Source organism: Chenopodium album, chromosome 13 (assembly GCF_948465745.1).
Source record: "Chenopodium album chromosome 13, dcCheAlbu1.1, whole genome shotgun sequence".
Classification (NCBI taxonomy): domain Eukaryota; kingdom Viridiplantae; phylum Streptophyta; class Magnoliopsida; order Caryophyllales; family Amaranthaceae; genus Chenopodium; species Chenopodium album.
The window spans coordinates 7795638-7818192 of record NC_137846.1 but is presented as its reverse complement, the minus strand read 5'-3'; the positions used below and the strand labels follow the sequence as shown (position 1 = coordinate 7818192).

Here is a 22555-nt window from a genome sequence, read left to right as displayed (position 1 = left end):
AAATTGAGCTTTGCTTCTTTGGTATCACGCTGATATATTTATGATTTGAAAATCACAATTACTCTCCCTCTATGATTAAAGTGGTGCTACTTTTTTTATTTTATTTTTTTTTTTGAAAAATACCTATTAAAAACCCTTTAAATTTAAAACAATAACTTTTTGGTGCAGCAGGCCACACCATGTGGTAGAGGTTACTTGAGTTTTTTTTTTTTTTTTTTTTTTTGTTAGGGGAAAAAAATTTTCAGTCATGGGTTACTTGATTTTTCAAGTCAGGGGTTACTTGACTTGCTCGGACAGGGGTTCACTCGATTACGGGTTACCTAGTCAGGGGTTACTCGAGTTTCTCGGTCAGGACGCATACAAAAAATTGTGACTCGAGTAACCCCTGATCGAAAAACTCGAATACTCCCTGACCGAGAAAATAAAGTAACCCCGGAAACACGAGTAACTCCTGACCGAGAAACTCAAATAATCCCTGACCGAGAAATTCAAGTAACCCTGACCGAGAAACTCAAGTAACCCATGCCGTAAAGTTTTATTCCCCCCCTCCCAAAAAAATAAAAAATAAAAAATAAAAAAACAAAAAACCTTAAAAAAATTGAGTCTCGGTATCCACAAATGGATTCCAACAAATGATTCCGTTTGTGAGCTCCCACTTCTTTCTTTTCCTATTTAAATACGGTAGAAAAAAAATTATAAACTTGATACGCTAGTTTGAATGATTAACACCCTAATTTTCGAATTTATATGACCTATTCACCATAATTAATTTATAAACCAAAATTACTAAAATATATAAAACCTAATTCTCCAAATTGATAATACATAATTCGATACCTAATTCCCCAAATTTATACACCCTAATTCCCTAAATTAATTTTTTTTTACCTAATCCTCTAAATTGGAACCCTAAACCCCTAAAGAGATTTAGAAACCTAATCACCTAAATTAAAAACCCTAATTCCCCAAATCGCCAAAATTAAAAACTCTAATTTTAACATTAAATGTCTTACCACCTAGCTCAGTTACACTTTTTATTTTCCGTAAAAAACTAAAAAAGTAATATGTAGTGAATGATAATATGAATATATAACAAATTTAATCTTAGTGTCTATTATAATTTAACTTCTATGTAATGACCCGGGATATTCTCGAAACTTAATAGTAATTCTTTTGTTCACATTTATTTTTGCTTATTTGATCTGGTCGGGTCTGATCTGAATGTCAGATTTGACCAAACTTTGACCTTAAATATACGATAATCTATACGGAAAAAATCTATCAAGTGAGGTCTTGTTAGATTTGTAATAATGTGTATTTTATTAATATGTGATTTTCATAATTTTTTTCATTACGAAATTAAAGATATTTAGCGATAAAAACTGAACATAAAACGATAATTTAATTTGAACTTATATTTTCTGAAATAAGTAAAAATAAGGTGAATTGAACAAGGCTTTAGGGCCTGTTCACATTTATTGAACTTAAAGAGATGAATATTTTATGAGAGAAGAAAATTAGGAGTTGAGCTGAACTGAACTGATATTTAAAATGAAATTAAGTTGAAGTGAATAGACCTTAGTTTCTTACTTTAAAAAAAAGTCAGAAAAAAAAATTCAAGTTACACGTGGACGGTTGAGATTGAGATCCACGGAGGATAGATGAGACTCAGCAACACACAATCACAACAGCGTCCCCCAAAAACCCTAATAATCCCCCCATTTCTTTCGACATTTCATCGCCCCCAACACAAACTTGAGGTAAGTCGGAGCAGCGGCGACAACAACAACAACAACAATGGTGATTCTCTCTTTCTCTCTCTGCTCTCTAAATTCCGCCATTGATGTATCTTATCTCTAACTCAGAGTTCTGTGTTGAATTACAGGGTATTGATTTGAAGGCAGGAGGTAAGTCGAAGAAGACAAAGAGAACAGCCCCTAAATCCAACGATGTCTACCTTAAACTCCTCGTTAAGCTCTACAGATTCCTCGTTCGTAGGACTGGTAGCAGCTTCAACGCCGTCGTTTTGAAGAGGCTTTTCATGTCTAAGACTAACAAAGCCCCCCTTGCTCTGTCTCGTCTCATCAAGTATATGAACGGGAAGGTGATTTTCTCTCTCCTTTGACTGACATTTTGACTAAATTTGTGTGTTTTCTTGGTTTTTTTTGAATTTTTGAATGTGGGGTTGAATTGGGTTTAGGAGGACAAGGTTGCGGTGATAGTGGGGACTGTGACTGATGATATTCGAGTGCACGAGGTTCCGGCATTGAAGGTGACTGCTTTGAGGTTTACTGAGACTGCTAGAGCAAGGATTGAGAAGGCTGGTGGTGAATGTCTTACTTTTGATCAGCTTGCTCTTAGGGCTCCTCTTGGACAGAACACTGTATGTTGCTCACTCTTTATCAATCAGCTTTCGCTTCGATTCGATGTTGTTGATGATATGCTTCTGTTTGATGTTTTGTTTTGCGTAATTGATTGTTTATCATGAGAATTTGGTTTGATTTGTGGGGTGTAATGTAGCTGTTTTCTGTCCTGAGTTAATTGCATTTTGGTTACGGGTTTCTTCCCTTTTGTTTTAGGTAAGAAGGATTTGGTGTATGTAGGATAATTACTCGAATTGGATATCGACCATATTGAATGATAAATTTGTTTTGCATGTGAGCTCAAATGTGATAGTAGTTCTTGTTTTTCTTTTGTGGGCATCCTATTGGCTCTAATTCAGCTGTTTCCATAATGTAATTTAGGTCTTTGGCCTTCTTGGTATATTTCAAAATAGCTTCTGATTAGAATTTAGCTAGATAGACATGACTGATTCACCTATTTTTATGTTGCGGCTTGTATATATCTGTGATTTGTGTGCATTTTACTAAGGAAAGATGCATTCATATTAAGGTTAAGGGTTGTAACCCAATCATCCTCAGATTGAATAGGCAATGTAGTATCAGGTGCATTAGTTGGTAACTTGGCATCTGGGGAACCAATTGTACTTAATGACATTCTAGGTTATGATTTTTCCTTGGTGCTAGCATCAGGTCACACTGCAAGTGAGAAAGCTGGTAAGAAATAGCTGGCTGGTTTAGTTAAGGGAGAGAGGATCGGTTTCCTGCAACTACCAGGATTACGTGAAAATGCTTACATCTTGTTGACTTCAATCAGTTGTGCAGCTCTGCTTGAACTATCTAGTATCTAATCCTTCCAAATTCAACCATTTAATATCTAAGCTATAAACGTTGTAGACATGAGTGGAGTTCTCTTGCCATTTGTTAGACATATTCAACGCCGTGATTCCATAGAAGTTTAATGCCTTATGTGCACCCTTTATTCATAGCTATTAACCAGTCAAGCGACCTTTGTGCTTCATGGTGGAGATGTGTGTGTCACTATATCAAAACAATCCCAACCAACACGTCCTCCTCTTTGATTGATTCAAAATTGAATAACATATTGTTTGAATTAGTATGAAGCCTGAATTTTCCAAGTAATGCAATTCTTGCAAAACTATGTGTTGTTTTCATGTGTGTGCCTCTGCCTCATGCTTTCCCTTGCCTCTTTGTTTTAAAGATGCTTTGTGATACCTCTGCCTTGCCTTTTTTCTAAAAACAGTTATTTTGGTTTTCAAGCCTTAAGCTGCCTGTAGGTGTAGGCCATGAAGTGGATGTGGAATAGAAGTGATTTATGGGAGATTTGGTTGAAATAACTTTTCTTTTCCCTTAATATGCTAAAACAAAGGAAGGAAGGAGTCCTACGCATACTTAATCCACACTTAGGATCATTGATAAAATATATATCATCTTATGTCTCTTGTCACTTAGAATTTGAAAAGTAGCCAGTAAAAGATGTTTTTAAAACTCGCTCACTCTGTAAAGTTGCACTATGGTGACAAAATGTAAGCTATGCTCTCATGTAACAGTCATGGATTAAGTGCACAGCGACTACTTGTTGTAGTTTCCATGATTTTCATATTTAAATGTGCTCAGTGCAGACCATGCTAAGGAGTTTAGCTGTGCTAAAGTTTAATGTTGGATTGATGTGTGCAAATGTATCTGATGCGTTGAATATACAAAGATTATGTATTTCTTTATGCCCTTGTAATTATAATAATTCACACTATTGTTGCATGTCCTGCTCACTTCTGAGACTTAGTTTTCCTTGGGATACATTATTTAGTAGCTCCTTTTGAAATACTGTAGTTCTGGTGGTCTATGTAGCATGGCGGCCTGGCAGGTCCTTGTGCAATGCAAAGGCTCCTGGGCTATTCCTGCGGTTTTTCAGATGAATTCATACGGGGATACGCTGGTTGCTTGCTTGATCTTAACTTTTATGCTCGGCTTATGTTTTTTCTTTTGGAATGGTTTTAAATATAGGGACTTGACACTTTATATGTGTTTGAGTGAGATTATAATTTCTGGTTTTGTTTGCAGGTTCTTCTCAGAGGGCCAAAGAATGCCAGAGAGGCAGTTAAGCACTTTGGCAAAGCTCCTGGTGTCCCACACAGTCACACTAAGCCATACGTGCGATCAGAGGGTAGGAAGTTTGAGAAAGCTAGAGGAAGGAGGAACAGCAGGGGATACAGGAATTAAGTTATCCACCTTGTTCTTAAAGCTCTTTTGTTTCCAGTTGCAGCTATTCGAGTTTTGCTGGAGTTAGTAGCTATCATTGACAAGATTTAATTTTTGTCACTCTTATATTTATATCTACTGTGATTTTACTCTTTTTTTGGTTATTGTAGTTCTGTTTATGAAATATCATGCAAGGCATTTTATTTTGATAGTCTTTTATCCCTTTTGTTTCTGTTTACTTTGCTGCTATCTTTTGCCTTGATTGGCTAATGTGAGGTGTTAATAACTGATTAGCCCGAGCTGCTATTTTTCAAACTTTGAATTATAGTTACTGATGGCATTGGGATAATGGACGGGATAAGATAGGTAAAGGGAGTTAAAGCAGTAAAGGTTTTGAGTTTTCATTTGAGGGCTAAATTTTTTCTTCACATTTCGTATTTATTATGACTTGTAATTTTTAACCGTATTACTGCTCATGTTACTGAATCTACAGTGCCATTGCAGATCATGCTTCCCTCCTCCCCAGAGTCCCCATGTTAGTCTCTGCATTTCTGTATCATCTCACTCATAGTTCTTCATTGTATGATCTGAGCATCATCAATTTGTTTTTATTCTTGTGTCTCCCCACTTTGTCCCATTCTCTTACACATCATAAATTTCCTCCTATCTATCCTAAATCTATAGTGACTAGGTGAGCTCTAATAGCTTTCGTATCTTCTGTATGTGGTTCAGTACACCATGTCTACTAGTTTGTTATGGGTTGTGGGTGAAAGGAGAGGCGAAGTAGAGATGAATGTTTAGTTGCAGCTGTACTCATGTACTGTTACCTGTGATGTTGCTTTTTCGACAATGGTCTGTCGTGTTGTTTTTTTTGGCAGTGGTGTTCTTTCAGTGATGGTGTTGGACTATAGATGTTGATGGCAGTGAAAGGGTGAAGTAGGCTGTGCTGGCCGGTGGGAGGTGACTGTTGGGGATGTGCTGAAAAAGGGGTTACAGTTGGAAGAATAACGCGCCTAGAACTGCATTCTGTTTTATTACTTTGAGAACAGTTTCTGCATTTTAACCACAATGGAATTCCAGAATTTGTGTTTATCAGCTATACTTGGAGGTTGAGTCGACGAGTGCAGAACAACTTATTTACCTATTGTTTTACCAGATTTGAAATATGAAGTACTTTATACAAAGTATAGAGTAAATTTTTTAATGCAAAACTTAGGCTATTACAGTTTTGCTATCTTGCTATCGACTCCTCAAGAACAAGAGAATGGTGCTCCCAAACATGCGCATGTATGAAGGTCATATATGCCAGCCGCAGACATCCTGTGTGTCCGACTGTCTGCCTGTCTGGTATGGTAGCTGGCATATGCACGGAGAGCTCCTTCTTGGAGCTGTGCAGTGTGCATGCAATAACTTGCATTGTGACAGTGGCAATGCTATTTCAACCAAAGACATTTGTATAAGAATAAATGTAAACACAAACTTAATATACCATATAGGATTAATATTAGTGACCACTCTGACCAGTAGAATAAATAAATAAAACTGCACATTTTTACATTAGTACTGCAAATCTACAATAAGATTACTCCAGTGTACAAGAACATAACATTGAACCTAGAGTTTCTTATTGTTTATGAGAAATCACGCAACGATAAAAGGTTCAGAAGAACCATCAACCATACTACATTTAAACAAACGATTTCGTACATACCACCCCGTACATAAGAAACACAAGAGCCAAGATTAAAGATTAAAACTTGCCGAAGAACTCAATAATGTGCCCGTTGACTTCCTTAGTTTTCTCTTGGTTGATGAAGTGACCAACTCCTTCCAAAACCACTACTTCCTCGAGCAAAGGCACGTCTTTCTTGAACCCTCCTTTGTGCACGTATTCCTTTACCCCGATCATATTATACACCATGTCTAAGTCTCCCACGACTAGCTTTGCTGGTACCTTCACCTGCACGCCTGTCCAAGGCGCTGTCAGCTCCCAGTTCCTGCATCGAATATCCATCAAACAAATCAGAAATAATAAACTTTAAGAACTCAAGTCTCACTTTCTATGTTGACAATATTTCGTATTTTCATGTAAAATGTAATACTCTCTCTGTTCTAAAATAATCACGCTGTACAACATGTTTTTTTTTTTTTTTGGAACTCGAGTCTAGATCAATACCAGTCCAAGTTCCGGTAGTGGTTCAAAGGACCGGTGAAGCCATTGCGTTCGTATTTGGAGGCATAGTAGTTGATATCTTCCTCAGATAGCCAAGAAGGCAAGTTTATAGAACTATCAGGGTAGTCACCAAAAGCTTTTCCTTTGGGCAGCATTGGTGCACCTGGATCACGTGACGTCAGGATTTTCTTCAGGACATGCTTCACACCATAATCTTTTATTTCAGCTTCAATATCTCCAGGTTCCTACAAAATTAGACAATGTTAGATTACTTCGAAAATCCTCTCCACTAAAATAAATATTAGACGAAAGTTTAGATTTTACATTTTACAAAAGTTATGTGTAAGAAAGGGATGTTTTATTGCATGCTAATTAATGTCGTGAACATATAATTAAGGCAAATATGTTAAACATAGCCCTATTTTAAAGTGATTTATCTCTTAATCGTAATAATATGGAAGCAATCCATTGTAATATTTTACGGATTTATTTATTTTTTGTATCATTTTATTTAAAAAGAATATAAGTTTATAAACAAATAAAACCGAATTATTGAGACTTATTTATTAATCAAATTTTAATATGAGAGCCGAATTGTGATTTGGACAACACATATGGATGAACATTCATATTAGTCGTATACCGTGTGAAATGAATGCAAAACACATAAAATTCAATAATCATCATACAACATGCAATCAGAAAATAATTCAACTCAGACGTTCACACACCTAAATGGCTAAATGCATAGGCCTTGAACACTCAACAACATGTATTTAATGCAAATATAAATTAAACATATGCAACTCTAATAATGAATAAACTATTAAACATATATCAAACATCACAAAATTTGATTTTGTCATGCATTTTAATTTAAGCCGTTTTTAAAAGTATATAATATTAGGAAATTAAATGAGTAATAAGGAGAGTAGTTCAAAGTAGTTAATTGTTCAGATCAAGTGGGTTGACATTTAAAAATAAAAAAAATTGACCCCAAATATGAGGTACAAAATGCTTTGATAAAATATTGTACTTTTTTTTTTTTTTTTAGAGCCACAAGGACAAGTAATGGGATCGATTTCAAGATCTCTTAGAATCGGGAGGGGATTTTTAACCACTTGAGCTATCCCTATTTAAAGAAGGGAGCTTTTTTTGTCTCAGTGCAAATGTGCTATAAAGAAGTTGTTGTATTATTTACTGATGTTACAGTATTTACTTATCAGCCAGAATAAATACATATAGTCAGGACTCAGAAACAATTGAACCAGTGGTCAAACCTATTTGTTTGGTCAATTTTAAAATTACAATTCAAAGACAGCTATTATAACAGGAGCAATTCAAATCAAATTTTGTATTCTATCCATTTCTTTTATTTGAAACTAACATTTTTTCGATAAATAAGTACGGAGTATATAATACCGAGTAACAAATTCTCTTTTAAAATTATTATTTTTTTTTTTTTTAAATGAAAGTATAATCATCATGTCATTGACTATACAAGATTACTTACTTTTGGAGACAACTTAAATTTTTTAGGAATTAGTTTGACAAACACTTTAACTAAAGAATCATTATGTTCCTACTCAGATCCAATTGTCCCAATTAATTTTCTTCTTGATTTGCATGCATTACTATTTCTCTACGTTATTTCTTACCTCACATGTTAAAGGATAAAATTATCTACTAACTCAATACAACTCTTAAAAAAAACATAAATTAGAATATAAGATAAACATTAAGAGACAGAGTGAATCATTTATAAAAACCGACATTGCAATTGCTATTGAGCTGCCTTGGTTGGCATACATTGATAGCACATTAGCACGCATGACATAATCTTACTCTAAATGGGGTTGAAGTAGCAGAGATGGAGCCCATGCATGCAACGCAGTTCAAGTTTCACGGATTAGACCGGTTGTACCAAATTGCCTATTCTCATTAATATCACATTCATGAACTAGCATCATATATCTGCGACATCACCAGAAATGATTTTGCAATTGGCTCCCCCACCTCTCTTTGTATATTTATAAACAAACAAATAATTCGTACCCAGTAATAGTGTATTGATATATTTACGTAAAAAATTTAATATATTTCTAGATAATATAGGATAGAAGGAGGACCGCCAATTTTCAAATAAAGAGTTTGAAGTATCAATCAATGTAAAATCCAACGTGACGTCTGATATCCAAATAGTATATGGGATAGTAAGAGAACAATTTTATGTTTTCACCACTTTTTCAAAAAAAAAAAAAAAAGAAAAACGGTGAATTTTTAACATGCTAAAATATCATATTCTTGATAAAAATGACAATAAAAAATTTTATTTAAGAAAGAAATTATTAAGATCGATCATAAGTAGCATGTTAGTCATTTAGCCTTTACTATATACGAGTATAATAATAGAAAAGTGGATTAGAGACTCGAGAGTAAATGATTATATAGAAAGTGAGAAGTTGTTAGCCAATAGAAGATGGAAGTTAAAGTGGTAGCATACAAATTCAACCATGATATTTAGATGTTAAAAAGTCTTATGCATCACCATCTCATGGTTGGCAATATTATTGTGGTTTCCTTATCTTTTTATATTTTTATTATTGTTATTCGATAATACAATTCGGCTTTATGAGATTAGTGACCACTAATGTGTGGTTCATTTAATTAAGTGAACGATTTAGAAAGTTCTTATAAAAGCTGATTTAGAAATACATCAATTGACAAAGACTAAGTTAATGGGACCACTTAATTGAACAAACTAGTTGACATTAAAATGTATATTAATTTAAAAAGGCGAAAAAGAAAACGTATGTCGTTTGCTAACTTAGCTAGTAAAGTCGTCTTTTTTTTTTTTTTTTTTGTTCTTCTTATGTCTTGTTACAATCTTAGCTGGTAAAGTTGTGTTTTCTTATGTCTCGTTACAAACTTAGCTGGTAAAGTCGTGAACACAACAAAATATCATTGGTGAGCTTAGCTGGTAAAGTTAACTACGCCGTTGAAAGTATTAGAGTAAAACTACTTATCTTTAAACTTCAAGATTAAAAACAACAAACAAGCAAATTAGAAGGAAGCTAAGTAATAAAAGAGAGAAAAAAGTGAGAGAATTAACCTGAAATCTGCACATATAGTAATCATCCCCCAAAAAAGCTCTGAGAGTTTGAATGGGCTTCAACTTAGGGTTCCTGGGCCGAAACGGGACCGAAAGAGAGACAAAGGCCTTAATCCTGTCGGGCCTAAACATGCAAAGATACCAGCCCACCATAGCACCCATATCATGGGCCACAAGAAGGACTTGATCCACATCAAGTAGATCAAGAAGCCCAATAAGATCACCAACTAAATGAAAGCAAGTATAATTTGAACTACAAGGTGGAATATCAGAGTCACCAAAACCCCTTAGATCTGGAGCAATTGCATGGTAACCGTTGGATGCTAGGGCAGTAATCTGGTGTCTCCAAGAGTACCATAACTCTGGAAAACCATGAAGTAATAGTACAATTGGTCCTTCACCTTTTTCAGCATAATGCATGTTTATGCCATTTACTTGGACCGTCGTATGTTTTATCTCTTCGAATGTTTTTCCCATTTTGACTGTGTATGTTTGTTTGCGCTAAATTGTTAAAATGATACGAGGGACAACTTGTTGTGTGATATAAGGTTGTAATGTTGGTGTTATATATATTTGATCATATAAGAGAGAAAGGTGGTGGAAATAAATAGTAGTAGACTTATTGTAGTAGTGTACCTGGGAAAGTTGTGGAAAAAAGGGTTAATAATAATAATGTATGAAAAACATTTATGGGAAAAGTTGGGAATAGTATGATTTCTTGTGAGAGTGATTTGAAAGCTATGGATGTTGTTCTTTTATAATGTAGTATAGAGACCGGTGGGAGCATGGGGAGGGATATATTCATAAATGGTGCGATATTCTTCTTGTGATTATGACAAAGTCCAACCATATTTTAATTTTGTTTAATTTACTTTATACAAAGTATTAATTAATCATTTCCCCAAGGTAAATCATTGGGATGGAATCTATAGTTTTTTTTTTTGTTTTTTTTTATTTTTTTATTTTTTTGCTAAGATAACTAAACTCAGTCTTATTATATCTTGACTAATCTGAATTTGAATAGAGACATGTTTTGAGTATCAGGATGCTCTTATAGCAAGTTGAGGTATATGAACTCGAGGCCTTTGGTTAAGGTGGCTTGGTCCAAACTTGAGATCTTTGGACAAACCTGTATTGTATCAGTTGGAACTATCCAAGTACTAGCTTGGCTTCTAGGCGATTCCAATTCATACATGTTTCTCTGTGTTTAGTAGAGTATATACATATGGCAAAAAAAAATGACCTTGCATTGATGCAAATTCAATCCAAAAAACAACTCTAGATAGTTGATTAAAGCAAAAGTTGAAATTAACCTAAACTTGAGTCGAAATTAAATAAACTCAAACATTGATTAAAAAATCAACTCATACATTGATCTTTTATGAAAAAATCTCAACCCAACCCAAGGAGGAGTAGAGTTTGGTCCACAAATAAGGCCAAAGAAAATTCCATTTATAAACCAATTGATGATACTCCATCGGTTTTTTTTTTTTTTTTTAATTTGCATCACTTTTCTTTTTCGGGTGTTTTTTTTTTAAATGCATCACTTCTATTTTTGGTAACTTTATACTATATTTTATCATTTCTCTCTCTTACTTTAAACCCCACTCAACTTATTTTATCATTTCTCTCTCTTCCATGGTCCCCACTAAAATAATAAAAATATCTATCATCTCTCACATACTTTCTCTTTTATGGTCCCCATCTTACTTTTACTATAATAATTTATTCACCAACTCACAATATATATTACTCTCCTAAAACTTTGTGCTATCCAAAGTGATACAAACAAAAAAACGGAGGGAGTAGTAAGAGTAATTCTTCTACATAATAAAGTGGAACTATCTCTTATCTTTCTCCAATGTAGGAAACTCACATGTGGGTTTACAATGGGTTTCAACAGATTAATGTATCGGCCCGTTAACTCGTGCCAAATCTTGAAAATGATGTCCATGCACATTCCATGCCCATCGGCATACCTTTTGTGCCATGTTGAGTTTTTGATACGCTCATGTGCCGGATTTGGCCACATAAAGTCACGTAATAAAGCAATAAAATGTACGAGTGATGATATTTAGTGTTGCTTAACACTTCTTTTTGTTAAAAAGAATCACCTACTAATGTTAGCTATCGGCCCATTGTACAATATGGGTAAACTAACCAAGGTTGTTTTCCCCTGAAATTTCTGCACACATTTAATTCCTTATTGAATGAGGTCGGTAGGATTTAGTGAAAATGAGGCCTTTCAAAATTGCAAAATAAAATAAATAAATAAAAATTAAAAAAAAAAAAGAAAAGGAAAAAGAACTGATAAGAAGAAGGCTCGTATTCACAAGAGATTACAACCACGCAACACATGTAAACTTGGTCAACCACTGATCGTATTAAAAGTTTTATTTAATTATTTCTGAGTTTCTGACTGCTGCTGAATTTTATTTTTATTTTTATTATTATTTATTTATTTTGTGACACCTGTTTAAAATTTATTATTATCACGCAAGGTAAATTATTAATCTATATTATTAATCTATATTATACGAAGTATTATTGTTATTGTTATGAATCAATAATTGTCCGTTTACATTATCTAATCATTTATTCATTTTATAAAATTCATACTATGAGTTTGTGTCCTAAATAAAAGAAAAAAAAGGATATGAATATATACTCCTATTATTGTTTTTTTTCTGTGACACTGTTGAATATTCATGCAGAATTAATATTATGATGCAATGCAAGTTATTGTGCATGTGTTTATAAGAGGGAATTTATGAGAAGAGGAGGTTATTAGGTGCACTTCCTACTTTGCACTGATAATAATGAGTTGACTTTCCTTCCTTCAAGCCCTACCTGACTTTAAGGGGTTGGCTTAGCTTTCTATGTTTCTTTGTCTTCAAGATGGTAACATTTTAACAATAAAAATGTCTAATCTTATTTTTTGGAGGCCACAAAAAATGAAGAATCTAGAATTTAGGAGTATGTATAATAACTCCCTTGGATCCTTCTCATTCGTCTCCGATCATATTAATTTTTTGTCTCACAATGCAGACAAAATTCAAATAGGAAGAACGAAAATCATTGAAAGGATCGGAGTACTATCCTAGTTGATAACGACTCTCTCACATCATCTTCGTTTTGGAGATCAGACTAGGGTTGGATTCTCATCTTTAAAAAGAAACATCATAGGACAGAGTAGTGATTTGCTAGAAATTTGTGTGTGTTTAGGCGTATTGGTAAATTTTACTTTCTTATAGATGTACATTAATCAAAACAAAATAACCTAAACGAACATCAGAGTTGTCTTTCAAATCTTTCGGATTGATTAGAATCAATACATAAAAATAAAATAGATGTTGAAAAATCGAGTTGGGCCGGGGTCGCTATGTGCATAACATAGATAGAGAAAATAAGGTCGTCATAGATATAAAAACCCTTAGTTAATCTTCGCTTTTTATAGTCTAAGTAGATAAAAAGCAGACCTTGGTTCTGATGTACTCAAGCAATCAAATCTCCCTAGTCCTTCCGAACTATAGGGTGATCGATTGGAGATAAGAAACTAGTAATACCATAACCTCGTTTCATAATATTCTAAATTTGGGATGAGATTGCATTACTTTGAATATCATCATCACATTATTAACATGGTACTTTGGTTATCAAATTATACTTGAATTCATTTTTAATTATTCTTATAATTATAAACAACCAACAAGTTGTTATTAAAAAAGCAAAAAGTATATATGGATGATGAGACATAAAATAATTTTAATGACATAAAAATGAAACATTAATTTAGATGCATGTATGTAAGATCTCACTTCCCTATTATCATCGATCATCATGCATCAAATTAAAGCCACAGTTTTAGCTAGCTAGCAATTATCTCTAACAATGACTTGGTAGATGGAGAATTAGGACGGGTAATTATAATGACCGTAACAATACTACACTATTTTCTCCCCTTTTCACTCTAAGTCACACTTCAGCTATCAATCTATCATCATTCATTAAGATTATATTAGACATTGCAATAATAGCGTTTTTAATGCACACAAGAAAATAAAATAGGATTAGGTGTATATGGAGTAATTAATTATTATTATTACGGATTATTATTATTATTATTATTATTATCCAAATGATTTATAACGACATTATAAATACAAATTAATTAAAAGACCGGTCTATATTGTGTATACTGTATACAAGCTCTTAGCCTTTGCTACTTGAGTAATACTTTATTATTGATGATTAATAAATAATTATATACACATTCCTCAAAGTGAGGGGAAAGCTCAAGTGGTTAGCTAGAGCTCCTCTTTCAATTCCAAAAGATTTTGGGATTGATTCTCATCAACTGCCCTCTATTCCCTGAGCTTTAACTCTTGGTTCGGGTTTTTTTTAATAAAACACCTACATTTGTAGGTTTATTAATCTTTATTCTTTAAGCATGTATATTAAGGCAATATGAATTTATGATCAATTAATTCAGAATAAATGTCTTTTGAAGTTATGCATGTATATTAAGACGATGTAGTAATTGCATAGGCAAAATTGACAAGCAGTGATGTTAGCTAGTATGCTACATCATAAGTACTTAATTATATAGTAGCATTATGTTGATATGATTACTAATTAAAAAAGAATAATGTTGCATTTAATTTATTAAAGGTAATGTTATATGTAGCCCTTAGGGCTATGAGTAAGCATTTGATAAATTTCCTTATTTAGTACTCTGTATTAGTTTAAGAATGCATGATAAAATTACGCGTAAATCAATGTAATTAATACTTCATCTGTTTCTATATATATATATGAACTTTTTATGAGAAACTACCTTATATATTTCAGTTTATGTGAAAAAACTACCTTATTAAAAAAATGTTGTAACAAACTACCTTATAAAACTTAGTTGTTGTAATAACAACCTTATAAAACACTAAATGCTGTAAAAAGCTACATTTTACCAGATTATTGCATTGAATAAGGGACGTTTAATTACCCATTTTCAATCATTTTTTCTCCTTTTCCCACCCAATTTCTCCATAGCCTTTATATAACCCCTAATTCTCCTTCTCTTTCATTGTTAAATCAAGCACATGGTAGCAACTTACAACACTTAGTTTTTATAAGGTAGTTTTTCACAAAATTAAAAGTATGTTTCGTAGTTTTTCAAAAAAAAAAAATCATATATATATATATATATATATATATATATATATATATATATATATATATATATATATATATATATATATATATTCTTAACATGATACATTGAAAGGCATAATCATAGGCATATATACGGCTACTTAAAACTAAGTGTATAGAGGCTAATGCCTATGATCATGCCTTTCAATGTATCATGTTAAGACCATGTTAAAAGGAAATAAAGGCCGAAAGATTGGGATACAATGTCTATAAATGTAATTATTCGTCGAATATAATTTGATCTAAAAATATTGTATGGTGCATGTAATTTGAGGAGTACGATCCTCATGGTAGGGCTCATAAAGATTAAAGAGGACAACGGAGGCTTATTGAGAAAAAGTGAAAGACTAAATAAATGTGAAATTTGACTATTAAGAATAATTTAGAAGTTGATTTAAAGCTCTGTTACACACTTACACCATTAGTTGAAAACAACTTCGTATTACTTTGTGTACAAGACTATTGTGTATTACGGAGTATGTATGTACAAATTCGATTTAATATGTTCGACTATTTTCATATTTCGCCAATGGATAAAATTCTTGCATCAATTAATGATCATTTATGAGATATGAGACTTGTGACCATGGATTAGTGGCATGAAATATGTTCAATATATATTCAATGATCACGACTTTACTAAAGTGAAGTATTGATTGAATTTAACTGTGTTGCAATTTTTTTTTTTGAATAGCTATGCAAACGAGTCCATTTGAACTGAAATTCTTCATGAGCCAAACCAATCTGAGTTAGTAAGTTAGACACTTTAAAAATTGGGTATATAATAATGAGATTTTCTTCCTCAAAGTGTCTAATAGATATTAAACCTCAACCTTTAGAGTAGAAAATGCTGTCCTTATCACTAAGCTTAACTTAGCTTGGTAAATACTTCATATCATGCATTTGTTAAATTCAAATCTTTTGTAAATATCAAATACAGGTACTTAGTAACTATTATCCATGAATCAATTTTGTTAAAAAAAAACATGAAAAATATGATAACCATAACCTCCCAAATTATATTTTCCCTTTCTGATAAACCAAGTTTAGTACTACAATTAAAAATTAAAAAATTACAGTAATACCAAATGAAATTCCAAAAGCAGCAACACTTTCTGGCTTTTTTCCCCTTTTGATGGGAATGGAAATTTAGGGGATATAAAGTGATAGTAGGAACTTAGAAGTGGGAATGAAATTTGGATTACAGTGAAATTTATTATTTTATCCTTATTTTAAATCTCAAATTGATATGCACACTATAAAGTTAGGGCAATTATATCTTTTACTTAACTAGAGAATTCCCACCATTATATTACCTACCCGGCTACCCCCTTGGTAATAAAAATATAAAAGGAAAATTTGTCAAAAATAATACAAACTTTGAACAATCCGCCAAACATAAGTCAAACTTTTAATTATTTTTTAATAATACAAACTTTGAGGGGTATCCGCTTTAAACAAGTTAAAACCAATTAGTAACTTCATGAATAGGTTATATACAACACGTGACATTGTATTATTTTTTTAAAACTATTAAACAACTTTATAAGATAAATTAAAAATTAACCGGCTAAATAAATTGTAGGTAAAATAACTTGTTTAAAACGGATATCCCTCAAAGTTTGTATTATTTAGAAATAATTAAAAGATTGACTTGTTTTTAGCGGACCGCTCAAAGTTTGTATTATTTTCGACAATTTTTCCAATATAAAATGGTGGGAATTAGAGGATAAATAATCCCAAGCTTATTCCCACTCCCTGATCTAATTCCTATCAAACAAACATGGGTTTACGGAGACTTGGGGTTAATAACTTAACTCCCACCTCATAATCCCACACATACCAAACACCCCCTCGTTTCAATTTGCTGATCTTTGCCATAAAAGATGACTGGTAATAAGGAAATCCAATTGCCACAAAAAAGGAAAAAAAGATGCGGACAATAATTCCACTAATATTACAAATTAAACTTAATTGCATTGAAGAAACCCCTAATGATTCAAAAAAAATGTTAACTAGCCAGACACCACACATCAAAGACATTACTACGGCACAAAATCAAGGCACAATTTTGACAGTGTAATCAGCAAATAGTATTGCAAAGAAGCAAGCCTACAAAAGCTTGAGAGCTTGAAGCACAATGCATTATATCCATAAATCTTGAGCACAACCTTGACTTGCATAATAATGTGCAAGTTGGACCTCAAAGAGTCGCCAAGGGCCCAAGGTAATCAATCATAACTAGCATTCAAGAACTTCAACAATTCGTTACGCTTATTCTCTGCAAACTTGTCCTCTTTTGATTTTTCTAGCCTCATTTGTATCTACGGGAAATAGAACCAGGAACAGAACCACATAATATGAGAATCATTCAGAGAGCTAGACCTTGATAAAACAAGCTGAAAGGTTACCTTTTTTCCAGATACCACACTTCGCCGAACACCATCATCTTTATCTCGCCCTAAATACTGCATGACAAGCACATAAGATGAGACTCAGAGGTAATATTAGAAAAAAAATAATAATAAATAAATAAATAAAATAAAATAAACAGCTGCAAAATGCTTCAACAAAAAATCTAGTAAAACGTTGCATCCATTATACCTTTGACAGCTGCACAGGACCATTACTCTGTCGCTCATCCTGCTCTTTCTGCATATAGCTCCAAAAGGCAGGAAAAGCCGAACCAAAAAACCATCCAGACAAGCCAATCAAGAGTCCAGACATCAGGTCATAGATCCCAGCTCCAATTTTGAAGAGCAAGTAACAATAAGAGTGTCAGAGTAAAAAAGATAATAAATTGAATATGTCAAAATGCTACTACACAAGTAGCAAAATGAGTTTTTAATCGACAAAAAACACTTTGTGTTAGTGTCACTAGTTTCAGATTCACAACAACATTTGGTTTTGAACGAGGGTTAAAAAAAATAAATGCATCTTTGAGACAAGTGTATTCCTACCTCTTTATTGTGCTTGTGTCGTTTACGGTGATGACTCTTATCCTTGTCTTTTCCTTTGTTCTGAGAAAACAGCAGGTCATAAAATGCCATATAGATCTTTTTTTTTTTTTTTTTTTTTTTTTTTTTTTGGGGTGTGTGTGTGTGTTAAAAATCCCAAAAGAATGCAAGGCAGCCAGCATTAAAATTACCTTCTTTGACTTGTCATCATGCTTGCGTTTTCTTGAGCGACTTGAAATTTCACGCTCACTCTCAGAAGAGCTACTCAAGTTCCAAAAAAAAAAGGGTTAATATACTGCAGAAAGAGATACCGAGCCTACTAGCCTAGACACAGCTACAACATGACATACTTGATGCTAACATACATCACAAGACAGGTAATCAAGTCAAAATTTGAATAAACAAATACAAGAGAGCAGCCCACAAGATTCAAGGATGAATAAAATTGATGCAATGAAGACCACCACTTGTGTAAGATACTCGACAGCAATATCCCACAGTCGAAGTAAATGATGGCAAACCCCATACACTCTACATATTTCTAGCAAGACCATATAATCCAAACATGACCCAAACAAACAGCAATGTCCAATGGTCAAGTCTCCATTACATACAAGAACCAAGTAAAGAAAAAACCAATCCAGGATTCCAAGAAGAGAAATGCAAGCAAAGTCACTAAGATTCTCTTATCAATTAGTGAATCCCAAATTAGGCCCGTCCATCTGTAAAGTAGAACACCAGCTACCACTACACGCCTCGGACATGAACAAGTGGTGATTACCCGCATCATAATCCCATACCCAACTCCATAAATGCAGCACCAATATGAAACAAAGCTACATCACTTCAGAATTTTTATCAAGTTCAAGTAGTACAGTCATATACTTAGGTGCTATTGTGCTGGGCCATGACATGAAAGTTGGATGCCCTAAACTAGATATTGACACAAAAAGGAGGAAAGACAGTTGCAATCCTTCCAACTTTTTGTCATACTTGTTAGATATGCATACTCCAGTTCAGATACGAGTGGGACAGTTATTAAATAAAACACATCTACTTTAAGGGCAACACTACTTTCTGAGCTGTATATGCTTTTCAACTTCTCAAGCAAGTTACAAGTCATGAAATACATTAACTTCTTAAAGGCTTACGGAACATATCTTCTCAAGCGTCATAGAATGTAAGCATCTTTTTTAAGCCTTTCTCATATGATCATAGATATTAGAGCATCACGAACATGTTAATCGTATTAGCTAATGGGTGGTAACTGATGTCCATAGAATCAGATGAGTCGGAGTTAGTGATACAAGTTAACAAATTCCAGGAGAGAAAGAGGGCATAGTACTACATAAAGAATTCAACGTTTAGGAATATAAGTACAATCATTACTCCTTTAGGGTTGAATACAACATATGGTGTGCTAAACTGCTAAATTTCTAGAAGACATAACACTAACTGGTTTTTGCATCACTCACTTTCTGAGCAATTGTTACCAAACCTATTCTCGGTTTTAGGAAACACTTTTAGCAGATCCTAACACAAACAAGCGTTTGAAAAATAAGGAATGACAGTTAGGGGATTAAAGGATATAAGAATTGGAATCAGGAACTCATTAATCATCAAATCTTGATTAGTTTGTGGCAAGAGTAGTTACGGGGAAAAAAATATAAAATGCCTTCCTCTTGTTTCACTATAGACAAGATTGTGTTTTCATTGTTTTAGAGAGAACACCTTAATAACAAGGATAATTTTCAAATGGCTACAATAAAATTATGGCCATTGTAACTAAGTGAATCTTAGCCCTCCAATTTATAAAATTCATCCTATCCATCCATCTAGTTGACTTAAAATAGAATAAAAAGTCAATTTCTATATACAAAAATCTATATAGAACATTTAATCAAAATATAAGTACATCGTATCCAAAAAAAAATTACAATTAGTTATAAGATTTCGAATTAAAAATCTGATACGAAAAAAATTTCAACTTCTTTTAATACTGTAAAATCTAATCACATGATAAAACCTATGGTATATATCTTATTGGATGATTTTTAATTTTTTTTTTTTTTCAAATACTTGGTTTCTTGAAATTAGAGATTGACATATCTTACATTGATTATCTTCATCTTCTTCGCCTTTTTTTTTTTTTTTTTCTGATTTTGTTTTATGCATCATGGAGGATGATTGATTTTTGTAAGGATTTTGTAATAATGTAGAGACTAGAGTACAACATACCGAGTATAGTTATTGTTGATAAACTAAAATCAAATGTTGGTTTTTAATGGATATTGGAGAATCCTTTGAACTTAGAAATGGATGGTATAGACGTTAATGGCAAAGTTTAGTTTCAGAAACCGATCAAAAAACTGTTTTTTTTTTTTTTTTAATTATTTTAATCAATCTAGTTTTTTTATTTTTTAATTTTATTATTATTTTTTTTAAATTTAATTTTTTATTAAGTTAAGTGGATGGATGGACAAGATTGATCATTAAAAATAAAGGGTCAAGATTAAAACTAATTACAATAGCTACAATTTTATTGTGGCCATTGAATAGTCTTCCTAATAACAAACCTAAATTTCTGTTCTCAAACTATCAAATGTACGAAGGATTTATAAAGAGCTTTTAACAATCACACCAGGAAACCTCATTTTGTTCATGGCTATAGATACCAACGTATCGATCACAGCTTTGCCGATCAACATCATCTCACCGATTCAGCGGGTTCACAATTCTTCCAGCATTAAGCTGCTATCTATATTCATCTCAATACTACTCCATTTTTAATACCTCCCCAACCACACGAGTAAACAAAAAAGATGTTATTGCAGTTAGTCCTTCTAAGCTGTGACTTAATTCATCACCAGTAAATGAATCTAATACCAGTCAAAATCTCTGTGATTGCAGCTCATATTTCAGGTACTTGATAAAATTAATGCAAACCCTAAAAAATTTCAAATAAAAAATTACAAAATTCCCAATTTAATTCCCAATAATATCATCAATTGCAAAACAATTAGTCTTCGTGATAAAAACAACAAACAATCAATCAATTAAATCATTCAAATACGATAAAACAATCGATAATACCTAAAAAAAACAGAACAAAACCTAATTAACAAATACAGCTGAGAAAATAAAAGGAAGGAGAAGTATACCTATAATCATCCGAAGAATACGAATCAGAGGAATGAGAATCGGAGGAAGAGTGACGACGACGACGTCGTTTAGACTTGGAATGAGATTTAGGTTTCCGGATCTTGAGGGACTCGCGATGGCGGTTGCTGGTACTGCTGCGGCGGCGTCGGCGGCGGCGGCTTCTATCTCTGTCGGAGGAAGAAGACGATGAGGTCGATGAAGTATCGGAGGAAGAGATCGCCGACGATGGCGAAGCCGCCATGGTTGAATGAGTCAAGGAGCTGTGCGAGAGGAAAGGAGGATGATGCGAGAAAAAAGGTGGGGGATGCCTGGATTGTGGATTGGGGTTTTCTTGTGTTTGTTTGCTTGGTTTGGGGTCTGGACTCGATTATGGCTTTGTTGGGTTGTCGGATTGTTGTTTTGTTAAGCTCTTGCTTCACTCACGTTGAGTTTGGGTTTGGGTTTGGATTTGGATTTAGATTTAGATTCGGCTTTAATAAACTTAGGAGCTGTTTGGTTCGCACCGGGTAATTGAAATGGAATGAACAAAGAGAAAGACAAGGAATGGAATGAAAATACCTTAAATTTTCTATGCTATTTGTTTTATAAACAAAGAGAATGAGGCCCACCAGTCCCACCACCACACAACACCTGAAACCTTCACTTTCCACCTTTTCCGGCCACCAAACCACTCACCGCACCTCCCTAACCATTCGCCTCCCCTCTCTACCCCCCCCCCCCCATAGCTCTCTTCTCCTTTGAAAAACCTCCCTCAGCCCCGAAAAAACCTAGAAACCATTCTCACTCGCTGTAAAACTCGTCGGCCACCCTCCCCCCACCCTCGAAACCCTAGCTGCCGAGGGAGGTTTTCCGGGGAAGGGGGAGAGTTGTACGGAGGCCGACGAGGGGCGGGGTAGTGCCGGCGAATGGTGCGGGAAGCAGTGACGGTGCGGTGACTGTGTTTTCCGGCGGTTTGGGTAGGTAAGAGGGTGGTGGTATGGTGGTGGCTAAGGAATGGGAATGGAAATATCTAGTGGGGTTGGGGAATCAATTTGGAAGGATTTGGGGGAATGGAAAGGGTAAAGAAAATGGTAAAAAAAGGCCTAACAAACAACAACAAAGGGAATGAGGGCAGTTAATTTTCATTCCCTTTGATAAATACCTCCAACCAAATGGCCCCTTGTACTAGTCCTCTTTGGATGTGGCGGTGGTTTTCAGATTATTGAAACCACGGATCAAGGTTCAAATCAAGCTAAATTTGGTCTACTAAAGATTATACTTTCTAACCTTAAGGTTAGATCTTAATATTCACTAGAGACACTTTGAGTTGAGGATCCCTTAAACTTTTAAAGGTTTAACGACTACTAAACACAACTATTAAACTTTTAAATAACTTGGGGTG

At 33.7% G+C, this 22555-nt stretch overlaps 3 protein-coding genes across 3 annotated transcripts; 1 reads left to right on the top strand and 2 right to left on the bottom strand.

Moving 5' to 3' along the window:
* The first annotated feature begins 1691 nt into the window (after positions 1 to 1691).
* LOC145574494 (large ribosomal subunit protein eL18y) lies at positions 1692 to 4768 on the top strand. Its single transcript, XM_081632299.1, has 4 exons — positions 1692 to 1800; positions 1886 to 2104; positions 2201 to 2383; positions 4422 to 4768. The coding sequence occupies exons 1-4, from the start codon at positions 1798 to 1800 to the stop codon at positions 4578 to 4580; spliced, it is 564 nt and encodes a 187-aa protein (XP_081488425.1). The 5' UTR covers positions 1692 to 1797; the 3' UTR covers positions 4581 to 4768.
* A 1308-nt stretch (positions 4769 to 6076) lies between these two features.
* On the bottom strand, positions 6077 to 10509 carry LOC145574490 (epoxide hydrolase 1-like). Its single transcript, XM_081632295.1, has 3 exons — positions 9845 to 10509; positions 6736 to 6977; positions 6077 to 6556 (listed from the first exon to the last, which is right to left on the bottom strand). Exons 1-3 carry the CDS (start codon positions 10319 to 10321, stop codon positions 6310 to 6312), a joined length of 966 nt encoding a protein of 321 aa, XP_081488421.1. The 5' UTR covers positions 10322 to 10509; the 3' UTR covers positions 6077 to 6309.
* Positions 10510 to 17012: 6503 nt separating this feature from the next.
* Positions 17013 to 21527, bottom strand: LOC145574493 (uncharacterized). The gene is made up of 6 exons (XM_081632298.1): positions 21174 to 21527; positions 18204 to 18273; positions 18016 to 18075; positions 17660 to 17707; positions 17467 to 17523; positions 17013 to 17379 (listed from the first exon to the last, which is right to left on the bottom strand). The coding sequence occupies exons 1-6, from the start codon at positions 21413 to 21415 to the stop codon at positions 17287 to 17289; spliced, it is 570 nt and encodes a 189-aa protein (XP_081488424.1). The 5' UTR covers positions 21416 to 21527; the 3' UTR covers positions 17013 to 17286.
* Between the last annotated feature and the right edge of the window lie 1028 nt (positions 21528 to 22555).